This window comes from Dipodomys merriami, unplaced genomic scaffold (assembly GCF_024711535.1).
Source record: "Dipodomys merriami isolate MVZ:Mamm:240054 unplaced genomic scaffold, mDipMer1.0.p SCAF_33, whole genome shotgun sequence".
Lineage (NCBI taxonomy): Eukaryota > Metazoa > Chordata > Mammalia > Rodentia > Heteromyidae > Dipodomys > Dipodomys merriami.
The window spans coordinates 6,152,464-6,164,553 of NW_027204826.1; the positions used below are offsets into that span (position 1 = coordinate 6,152,464).

The window sequence follows — 12,090 nt, forward strand, 5'->3', positions numbered from 1 at the left end:
CTTTCTTGAATTTTAGTTTTTTCCATTTTGATTGTGCTCTTGAACTCAGAGCTTTGTGTTTGCTAGGATGCCTACCACTTCAGTCACACTCTGGATCTTTTGGCTGTGGGTATTTTTAAGCTAGCATCTCATTTTTTACCCAGGTCAGCCTGGACCATCTCCTATTTATGCTTCCAACACAGCTGGGATGACAGGTATGTACCACCACACACAGGGGTCTTTTGAACTCTTTTATTTTCTCTTTGGCCAGGATGGCCTGAAACTGACATCCTCAATATCTCGGCATTATAGGTGTGAGCCACTGTGCCTGGCTTCAAATTTTTGGTCATCCTTGATGAAAAAAAAAAGTCTTGTATAAGCTTCTGCTACTTTTTTCTTATTCTTCAAGTTCACAGCACTAGTAGAATGGGACAAGCCTCCCAGAAAAGCAAGCCAATCACTGATTTCCACCTTCACAGTCCTTAATCATTTAAATTTCGTTTCCAGTTCAATCACCTGATTTGCCAACATTAGCAATGGATTTTGCATACTTACATGCCATAACAAACAAAACAATATGAAATTAAAGCAGGCACAAGGGAACATGATGCACTCAAGAGATTCATTAACGGATTCAAGTTTAAGCTACCCATTATGAGTACGTGGGCTGCACGTATTATATGCGTCATGCTATCTGTCACAGAGGCACAGTCAGTTGTTTCTACCAGTGTCCATCAACAAAATGTGAGCAAGATATTCTGCCAGTAACACAATAGCTAGAATGTCTTAGGTTAGACATAAATCGGTGAGCACCATCATACATATGGTTCCTCCTTGCTCAAATGACATTTTGTGGTACAGAACTATATAGGACTAAGAAACTCGTCAGTCAATATAACTCACTGCCATGATTCTTTATGAAACAGTAATGGAAATCAACAGATAAGACTATTTTACTGCATACTTAGGCACTGCTGAAATCAAGAGCTTTTTATTTAAATTCTTAAAGCCATTGGCATGCTCACTGCTGTTTCAGGGAAATTCTTTTTTTCTGGTGACATATATTATACTTTAAAGTACTTAAAAATATATAGTTAAAAAAAGGTTTTTAATATAACATACCTGATTGTCTCCTGATAAGAAAGGAAAGAAATCTAATCCTGTGGGAGAGAAAAAAATAGTTTAGTTTAGAAACAAGCAAGCAAGCAAGCAGACAAAACCATCAAAGGAAGAAAAAGCCTTCCCAATGCTTAAGTATGTCAAAAGTACATACAATTCTTTTACCTTGTGTCATCTGGGGTTATATATTTGTAAAAGATGGAGCATTACTTCACGTTAAGATGGCTGAAGCAAGCCCTGTGCTGGTGGCTCACACCTATAATCCTACCTACTCAGGAGGTTGAAATCTGAGTATCACAGTTTGAAGCCATCCTGGGCAGGCAAGTCCGTGAGACTTTTAACTCCAATAAACTACTTAGAAAAAGCCAGAAGTGGTACTGTGGCTCAAGCTCTTAAGCAAAAGAGCTCAGGGACAGCACCTAGGCTCCCAAGTTCAAGTGCCAGGACTTCACTTTTTCTGGGTAGTGGAGCTTGCACTCAGGGTCTAGGTGCTGTTTCTGAACTTTCTTAAAGCTAGCACTCCACCACTTTGAACCACAGCATCACTTCCAGCTTTCTGGTGGCTAATTGGAAATAAGAGTCTGGGCTGGTTTTGAACCACAATCCTCAGCCTCTTGTGTAAGCTAGGATTACAGATGTGATCCACCAGTGCCTGGCTTAAAGACTTTTATCTCTAATTAACTAGCAAAAAAAAAAAAAAAAAAAAAGAGCTGGAAGTAGAGTTGTGATTAAGTTGTAGAGCTAGCCTTGAGTGAGAAAGCCAAGTAAGCAAGAGCATAAGGCCCTGAGTTTAAGGCCTAGTACCAGCACCAAAAAAAAAAAGGGGGCTGGGAAGGTGGCTCTGTGGTAGAGTGCTTGCCTTGCATGCCTAGGCCCTGGGTTCGATTCCTCAGCACCACATAAGCAAAAAGGAAAAAGCCGGAAGTGGCACTGTGGTTCAAGTGGTAGAGCGCTAGCCTTGAGTTGAAGAGCTGAGGGACAGCACTCAGGCCCAGAGTTCAGGCCCCATGACTAGATCCCCCGCCCCCCCCCCCCAAAAAAAAAGAAGGGAGAAGAGAAAGGATGAGAAGGATGATCAGGTTCAACAGAACTTAAAACTCCAAAATACCTTAATTTAGCATTATATAAAAAAATAATATAACAGAGCTGTCTACAATTCTTGCTGCCATTAGAATCAGGGATCAAAAAACAATGTTCAAAAACATCAAAACTGAAAGCTACATATTTACTGGAAGTTGTCCAAAACTAATTTGTAGAATACTGTAAAATTCACAAAACTGAAAGACCATTATTCTAGTTTTACACTAGTAGTGAAATACTGGCTACTGATAAAGGTATCATCAAGGAGCTGGGTCAGTGTTTATGGCCATAGTATATTATTTCTTTCAATTCTCTGGGCCCAACGCTCTATTTTCTCAACCTTCCAATTCTTCCTTCAACTTGCCCAATGAACAACATAAACCAAAGGCATTCCTCAACATTTGTGACAAGAGAGAACCAGTGACTCACCTTGTAAGTCGTAAGGCATGGGTGTCATATGGAAAGGATGCCTGTAGTCTTGGATTAGGGAGGTGTTGATATAGCTCGTGTCTACAGCAGGAAGGCTGGGGGTACGGGATACTGGAGATGCTTGATGTGGAAGACTTAAGATGCTATATGGAAGGAAATGTTGGCATAACTTTCATGAGTCAGTTTACCAAAGGAGTTATAACTCACATGGAAACAAAAACAAAACAAAATATACTGGAAATAAAAACAAAACAAAATATAACTAGACTACCCATAATTATGAAGAACTAATTTATATAGTTAGCAGCATTATGTAGAGGATATAGGGAGAACTGAATGAGTGTGAGCCATTCACATTTAGACTCTGTTTGGAACCTCAATACTTCCACTCTCAGAACACAGAAGAATACATAGCTTTCTCACTAGAGGGTTGACTAGTAAGAAATCTATGTATGTCGTGTATGGAAAACACATAGACAAAATTAGAGGAATGAAGCAATCTGAGTAGTGAAGAGCACAATCATCAACTTTTTTTTTTTTTTGGGGGGGGGGGGCTGATCCTAGGGCTTGAACTCAGGGCTTGGGTGTTGTCCCTCAGCCTCTTTGTGCTCAAGGCTATAGCACCCTACCACTTGAGCCAAAGCACCACTTTGCGCTTTTTCTGAGTAGTTTATTGGAGATAAGAGTCTCACAGACTTTCCTGCCCAGGCTGGCTTTGAACCACAATCCTCAGATCTCAGCTTCCTGATGACAGGCATGAACAGTCATCAACATTTTAAAAAGGCATGCTGAAGGAAGAAAGAATATTCCAAAATAAACAGGTGGTAGGGAGTTTTTAAGAAAGTCAGATAACTGGAAGAAGAAAAAAAGGAACATAGATACCTACGACAATTTTTTTTTTCTAATTGAAAAGTTTTTTAAAAAGCAAAAAACGAAGTGAATAACTAGGGCTGGGAAGGTGGCTCAGTGGTAGAGTGCCTGTCTTGCATGCATGAGGCCCTGGGTTCTATTCCTCAGCACCACGTAAACTGAAAAAACTGGAAGTGGCGCTGGGCTCAAGTGGTAGAGCGCTAGCCTTGAGCTGAAGAGCTGAGAGACAGCGCCCAGGCCCAGAGTTCAGACCCTCCGACTGACACACACACACCCACACACACCCAAAAGAATAATTCTGGAAAGAAAAAGAATGACAGTCCTAGGGAAACATATGTGTTACATGTTATCCTCACCCTATCAAAGACTAACAGACATACAAATTCAGAAAAAAAAAAAAGAGAGCAAGTGTCAGTGGCTCTCATCTGTAATCCTAGCTACTCAGAAGGCTGAGATCTGAAGATCAAGATTCAAAGACAACTTTGACAGACAGATCTGAGAAACTCTATCTTCAAATAACCAGCAAAAAACGAGAACTGGAGGCATGGCTTAAGTGGTAGTGACAAAGCTATAGGCATTAAAAGAAGAAATGACAGGGGGTTAAAGGAGCTTTTACTGCTTCAGGAAAAGTACTTATGGTAGAAAGATGTGTCCTTTGTCAATGCCCAATGCTTCTCTCTAAAAATAGCTTGTTAGACCAAACAATATAAATATTTTATTTTTTTTCTTTACTTTTGGCAATACCTTGGATCTGAACTCAGGCCTTGCACTTGCTAGCCAGTTGTTCTACCACTTGCGCCCTGCCCCCTGCCCAATACAAGACATCTAGATAAACTAAACATTCAATGGCTGAAAACAACAAAATGTTTTTCACTTTAGTGCCATTTGCTTCTTTCTAATTCCTAAAGGACCGCTTTTCTTTCAATATTTTGATGTTTTGAAATGTAGTGCCTTTACATAGTAGCTGTGTTTAGGTTCCAGTTACTGGTTAGTCATCTCTGTAAACTGGCCAATAGTGTGTTAATGTTTTATTCTCCTCCTAAGAATGTTATAAACCTTCAGACTTTGCTAAAAATAGAGAAAGATTTGGTATTTACAAAATGCATATCTGGGTTTAGTTAGTCACTAGGAAACTCAGGAAGTACTTAATGAATCTATTGTAATTTTCCAAACCTAATAAACACTGCTATTTTGGAGAAACAGCAAAGTGAATATTCAAAGAAGACCTATTAGATTTCTAAACAAACATTTTCCTTAAGGAAAAAGTATATAGACAGTAAAACTGTGGTATTGTATAATATGCCTATTATTAATATTCTTAAGAGTAAAAGATAAATAACAATGCATTTAACCTCAAGGTTCTTACATGCTCAGAATCATGGGAAATATCCTTTAGTGTAATTACAACATCAAGAATATAATATAGGTATTCCTCAACATCTGAAGGGGACTAGTTCTAGAATCTCCTTGGATACCAAAATCCAAAAATGCTCCTGTGTCCTTTCTTTACATAGAATTTCACAGTATTAGTATACCACTGAAGTACATCTCTTTATACTTTAAATCATCTCTCTTATAAGAGTACTTATAAGATCCAATGCATTCTAAACACAATGTCAGTCTTTGTTGCGCTACACTGCTTGGGAGAATAACAAGAAAAAAATGGGTTGGTATGTGTTCGATACAATTATTTTTTCAAATACTTTCAATCTGAGGTTGGTTAAACCAATGGATGTGGGATCCAGACGCCTAATTATGTATTTGGTCATACTATGTATCTCTGAAGTATCTCAGGGCTAGGAATGTAGCTAAGTGGTACAGTTCCTGAGGCTTCCAGGAATCCCAGCTCCAGTGCTGCAGAAACTAACCCATCAAGCCATCTTGGATTACATTTTTAAAAATACTTATTCTAACAATTTTAGATGTGGGTAATCTGACACTTTTTACCTACTTATATAAAATAAGTTGGTACAATAACAAGATCAGCTTTGTTGGGTAGCAGCCATCAAGGGGAAAATGTTCACAGAGCAGAATCAGTGCTGAATATGCACTGCCTTTACAACACTGATGCTGTCTAATGTCTTCATGACTGTTTGTCTGTATGCTGAGATGAAATACTCTAGACTCCTTCAGTCTCATTATGCCAGATCAACCCTGGAAACGATTTGATTCCAAGTACAGATACGCTCTTGGTCTAGTGTCAACTTCCCTCTTGAACCTAGAAAGTATAACTGTATCTATAAACTTTGCTTCTCTCCTTTACATGCTCTCCTGAAATACTGTTTAAAGAAGATTTTATTTATTTTTTTAAATATTTCTTATTCAGGTATAAAAGGCACTATGAATGTCTTGACATTAAAAGGGCCACAATTGTTTCTATTTTTACTATTAGTAATTAAAATTAAAACTACCAGTTACTATCAGTAACTACAATTAAAACTCAGCAAACATGAAATTTTTTTTTGCAGAGATGTGCCCATGTGTTTTTAGGACTAAGACTGTTTAAGAGTACAGTTAACTGGGCGACAGTGGCTCATGCTTGTAATCCTAGCTACTTATGAGGCTGAGATCTGAGGATTGTGAGTCAAAACCAGCCCGGACAGGAAAAGTCCATGAGACTCTTATCTCCAACTAACCACCAGAAAGCTGGAAGTGGAACTGTGGCACTAGCCTTGACCAGAAGAGCAGTTCAGGCCCCACGACCAGCAAAAAAAAAAAAAAAAAAAGTGTTGGGCTGGGAAGGTGGCTCAGTGGTAGAGCCCTTGCCTTGCATGCATGAGGCCCTGGGTTTGATTCCTCAGCACCACATAAGCAAAAAGAAAAAAGCCGGAAGTGGCACTGTGCTCAAGTGGTAGAGCGCTAGCCTTGAGCTGAAGAGCTGAGGGACAGTGTTCAGAGTTCAGGCCCAGAGTTCAGGCCCCACGACTGGACCCCCCCCCCAAAAAAAAAGTTATAAATCTTATGAATAATTTCAGGATCACTTGGGGACTTACTGGAAACAAACGGGCCCTACTCCTGACTTAGTATGTGTTCAATAAGTTTAAGAACAGCTGCATGACTAGAATTATCTTTGGATATGATGAATATATACACTTTTTTGTTGTTGTTGTTGTTGTGGCCAGTCCTGGGACTTGAACTTAGGGCCTGGGCACTGTCCCTGAGTATCTTTTGCTCAAGGCTAGTGCTCTTCCAGTAGAGCCACAGCTCTTCCAGCTTTTTCTGTGATTAATCAAAAAGAATCTCATGGACTTTCTTGCCCTGGATGGATTCTAATGATGATCCTTAGATTTCAGTCTCCTGAGTAGCTAGGATGACAGGCGTAAGCCACTGGCACTTGGCTCCACACAATTTTTAATGCATTACTCTAATCTCTCTAGCATATCACATTTGGAAAAAATTCAACCTAAGAAAGTTTCATAATACATTATTTTATTTGATAGGTCCTTAATCCTATCTACCAAATTAACTTCCACAATAACGACATTTTTGTTTAAAAAAGATTTACATTAGTTGTTGGTGGGGGTGGGGGATTTGCTATTACTTTTCTACCTGTTTATAATCTATTCTAATCACTTATCTCTTCTATCACTTTTCCTTTCCTTCCACAAGAACTTCTTTGAAAGGTTACAACACTTACTTACCCCTTATTGTTCAGTGGTGATGTGGGAGACAGGGAAGGACAGGTCCTCTTGGCAGAAGGCTCTTCCTCTTCCTCATCTGATGAGCTGTCTATGGTTAGGTCAATCACCTCTACTTTCTTATTTTTATTTGAAGACTGGTGAGACACTGCCTGATGCTCTAATGTGGAGCTCAAGCATCCTGTGTGGGGATGATTAAAATAGAAGGCAAAGAAGACCTCTGTCATTTTACTTGTTAAATGATTATTTTGAAAAAGAATTCTGAGTTAGGAAAATCAAAATTTATATCTCAAGTCAACTTTGGAATATAAGTATTGCCAGGCACCAGTGGCTCATGCCTGTAATCCTAGCTACTAAAGAGACTGAGATCTGTGGATCATGGTTCAAAGCCAGCCCTGGACAGGAGTGTTGTGAAACTCTTATCTCCAATAAACCACCAGAAAACTGGAAGTGGCGCTGTAGGTCAAGTGGTAGAGCGCTCGCCTTGGGCTGAAGAGCTGAGGCTCAGAGTTCAAGCCCCATGACAAAAAAAATAATAAAAAAAAAATATGGGCAGACTGTATATTATATGTATTCATCTATGTTTGTGACATATATAACCAATATTATATAGTATTAAAAAACTCTAACACTAGTCTCTAGAAAACACAGACACAGACACACACACACGCACATATACACATGCTTTTAGTGTGTATCTATAAATACATAAATAGGGGCTGGGAATGTGGCTTAGTGGTAGAGTGCTTGCCTAGCATGCATGAAGCCCTGGGTTTGATTCCTCAGTACCACATAAACAAAAAAGGCTGGAAGTGACTCTGTGGCTCAAGTAGTAGAACAAAAGCAGCTCAGGGACAGTGCCCAGGCCCTGAGTTCAAACCCCAGAACTGGCAAAACAAACAAATAAATATACTTAAATACTTAACTATATTTAAATATTCTATACCAATTCTTTCAAGAACTAAAAGTCTCAAAAGTATGGTTTAGAGTTATTAGAAACCTAGTATCAGAAAAAATAAAACCTAGAAAAGTAGTACATTTAAAAAAAGACTTGTGGGGCTGGGAAGGTGGCTCAGTGGTAGAGCGCTTGCCTTGCATGCCTGAGGCCCTGGGTTCAATTCCTCAGCACCACATAAGCAGGAAAAAAAAAAAAAAAAAAAGCCAGAAGTGGCGCTGTGGCTCAAGTGGTAGAGTGCTAGCCTTGAGCTGAAGAGCTGAGGGACAGCGCCCAGGCCCAGAGTTCAGTCCCCACAACCGGACCCCCTAAAAAAAAAGAGTTGTGCTGGGCACTGGTGGCTCACGCCTGTAATCCTAGCTACTCAGGAAGCTGAGATCTGAGGATCACAGTTTAAAGTCAGCCTGGGCAGGAAAGTCTGTGAGACTCTCATCTCCAGTTATCCACCAGAAAACCAGAAGTGGTGCTGTGGCTGGAGTGGTAGAGCATTAGCCTTGAGCTGAAGAGCTGAGGGACAGCGCCAGGCCCAGAGTTCAAGCCCCATGATTGACCAAAAAAAAAAAAAAAAAAGTTGTATTACTTTTACTTTTGAATATTTATTTAATAACTGTTGAGATGCCCATAAATTAAGTATAAAAATGTATGCATTGAGGGCAAAGTGGTACAGCACTTGCATGGTTCACGCACACACATGCACACGCAAGCGTGCACACGCATGCACACACACACGCGCGCGTGCGCGCACGCACACACACACACACACACAGAGTCCCCAGCACAATAATAAACAATAATAATTATCTTTTTGAAAAAGCCCGGCACTGGTGTTATATACCTATAATCATCACCACTGAGGAAGCTGAGATTTGAGGATCATAGTTTGAAGTCAGCCCAAGCAGACTAAACCTTGAGACTTTATCTCCAATTAATCAACAAAAGGCCAAAACTGGAAGTTTAGCTCAAGTAGCAGAGCACCAGCTATAGCAAAAAAGCTGAGTAAGGCCCTGAGTTCAAGCCCCAGTCCTGGCACACACACACACAAGTATGCATTTTACACTGAATATTATGACTTACTGTAGCAATGTCCTGCTCTGTGTAAAACCACCACTCACCATCAACTCCATTGAATGAGGCAGAAACTTCCTGTACTTCCTTTTTTGATCTCATTGGTGCCCAAGAGCCATCTTCCTTAAACTGGATTTCATCACAATCTGTACAGTACTTCAGGATCTCCATAAATAAGCTATAAAAAAAACAATTCAGCCTTAGGATATAACATTTTAAATGAAAATAAATTAGAAATATTACTGTTCAAACATTTAGATCTTCTATGTATTGTACAAGGAAAAAGAAAGAAGAGCAGGTGTGGTGGTACGTGCCTACGATCTTAGCACTTGCGAAATAAAAGCAGGAAGAAAATTTGTTTAGGTCCCCTATAACTATGTAGTAAGATCCCGTCTCAAAATATGCAAGCAAAGCCGGGCATTGGTGGCTCACACCTGATATCCTAGCTACTCAGGAGGCTGAGATCTGAGGATTGCGGTTGAAAGCCAGCCTGGGCAGGAAAGTCCGTGAGACTCTTATCTCCAACAAACCACTAGAAAACCAGAAGTGGCGCTGTGGCTCAAGTAGTAGAGCGCTCACCTTGAGCTGAAGAGCATAGGGACAGTGTCCAAGCCCAGAGTTCAAGGTGGGCAGGCAGGCAAGCAAGCAAGTAAGCAAGTATAGGTAAGAGTATATTTGCTTTCAAAGCTCAGTGTTCAAAAGTAAAAATAGTCAGGCTCCAGTGGCTCATGCCTGTAATCCTAGCTACTCAGTAGGCTCAGATCTGAGGATCGCAGTTCAAAGCCAGCTTGGGCAGGATAGTCCATGAGACTCTTATCTCCAATAAATCACCAGAAAACCAGAGGTGATGCTGTGGCTCAAGTGGTAGAGCACTAGCCTTGATCTGAAGAGCTCAGGGACAGTGCCCAGGTCCAGAGTTCAAAACCAATGACTGACAAGAAAAGACAAGAAAAAAGTAAAAATAGTTACCTAAATTGAGATGTATTATGAAAGGAAATATCATACAAACATGAAAAATGACAAAAAACTTTTAACAAAAATATTCAAGAAAAAATAAAGGCAAAAAGATGATCTTTTCAAAAAGTAAAATTATGTGTGATATAAAAAATGTATGGGGGGAGTGTAGTTGTGGATGTAGGAGGAAAGAGATGGTAGGAGAGGCAACAATGCTTGATAGGAAATGTACTCATTATCTTGTGCATGTAACTGTAACCCCTCTGTACAATATTTTTACAATAAAAACTTATTAAAATTTTTTTAAAAAATGTATCAGGAGCTGGGAAGGTGGCTCAGTGGTAGAGTGCTTGACTTGCATGCATGAAGCCCTGGATTCGATTCCTCAGTACCACATAAGCAGAAAAGGCCAGAAGGGGCACTGTGGCTCTTGGCAGAGTGCTAGCCTTGAGCTGAAGAGCTGAGGGACAGCACCCATGCCCAGTTCAGGCCCTATGACCGACCAAAAAAAAAAGTATCAGTCATCTCTGGGTAGTGATTTTGTGCACACAAATTCTTTTTTGCACATTCCAAACTGCCTACAATAAGTATATCTTATTTGATAAAATAAGCAATATATATAAAAAGATACGAGTGAATTTTAAGTCTTGAAAAGTGTCATGTAGACATTAACTTTTTTTTTTTGCCAGTCCTTGGGCTTGAACTCAAGGCCTGGGCACTATCCCTGAGCTTTTTTGCTCAAGGCTAGCACTCTACCACTGGAGCTACAGTGCCATTTCCAGCTTTTTCTGTGTATGTGATACTGAGGAATCAAACCCAGGGCTTCATGCATGCTAGGCAAGGACTCTACCACTAAGCCACATCCCCAGCCCCTAAAAGAATATTTTTTATTGAATGGAGAAAGGGTGGGCAAAGGCAGTCATATATGTGAAAATGGAACTAGGAAAACTGAAGGGATGTATGGGGTGGGGGAAGATAGGAAAGAATCACAAGGGCTGGGAAGGTGGCTCAGTGGTAGAGCGCTTGCCTTGCATGCCTGAGGCCCTGGGTTTGATTCCCTAGCACCACATAAGCAAAAAGAAAAAAGCCAGAAGTGGTGTTGTGGCTCAAGTGGTAGAACGCTAGCCTTGAGCTGAAGAGCTGAGGGACAGCGCCCAGACCTAGAGTTCAGGCCCTACGACCGGACCCCAAAAAAAAAAAAAAAAAAAAAAAAAAGGATCATGAAAGGGGTAACAATGATCCAAGATGCATCGTACTCATAAACTGACACGTTGAATTCAAACCCCTTTGTACAATGGAAACAAAAATCAAAAATCTTAACATCAAACTTAAAGTTTACTGGAAATGCATAAATTTAATCATGGCCAAATTCTTCTGTTATAATGTTAAATAAAATCAATGTATAAAAACTATAATAGGGCTGGGAAGGTGGCTCAGTGGTAGAGCGCTTGCCTTGCGTGCATGAGACCCTGGGTTTGATTCCTCAGCACCACATAAGCAGAAAAAAAAAAAGCTGGAAGTGGTATTATGGCTCAGCACACTTGCTGGCCTTGAACTGAAGAGGGGACAGTGCCTAGGCCTCAGAGTTCAGGCCCCATGACTGGACCCCCCCCAAAAAAAATCCTATAATAATAACCAAGTAAAGCAAAACAGAAACATAATTTATTAACTTTCTAATTTCCCTCGTTTTCCAATTTTTCAATAGGAGAAAGAGAGAGGATCACGTGTGTTTTTTTTTTTTTTTGGGGGGGTGCTGGTCCTGGCGCTTGAACGCGGCCTGGTACTGTCCCTGAGCTTTTGTGCTTAAGGTTAGTGCTCTATCACTTGAGCCACAGGTCTACTTCCAGCTTTTTGTTGGTTAACTGGAGATAAGAGTCTTATAGACTTTTCTGTCCAGACTGATTTCAAATCATAATCCTCAAATCTCAGCCTCCTGAGTAGCTATAATTACAAGCATGGGTCAATATAATGCATATATGGATGGTAAAATATTACTATTTA

At 40.1% G+C, this 12,090-nt stretch overlaps 1 protein-coding gene across 5 annotated transcripts in view; it reads right to left on the reverse strand.

Moving 5' to 3' along the window:
* Pias1 (protein inhibitor of activated STAT 1) overlaps positions 1 to 12,090 on the reverse strand; it is a 90,706-nt gene that overhangs the window by 9,662 nt on the left and 68,954 nt on the right. For all 5 annotated transcript variants that reach the window (XM_070043031.1, XM_070043032.1, XM_070043030.1 and 2 more), the window contains exons 10-13: positions 9,183 to 9,313; positions 7,119 to 7,296; positions 2,608 to 2,750; positions 1,102 to 1,139 (exon numbers count right to left, since the gene is read on the reverse strand). In XM_070043031.1, the coding sequence (XP_069899132.1) occupies positions 1,102 to 1,139; positions 2,608 to 2,750; positions 7,119 to 7,296; positions 9,183 to 9,313 (490 nt within the window). The remainder of the gene's footprint in view (positions 1 to 1,101; positions 1,140 to 2,607; positions 2,751 to 7,118; positions 7,297 to 9,182; positions 9,314 to 12,090) is intronic.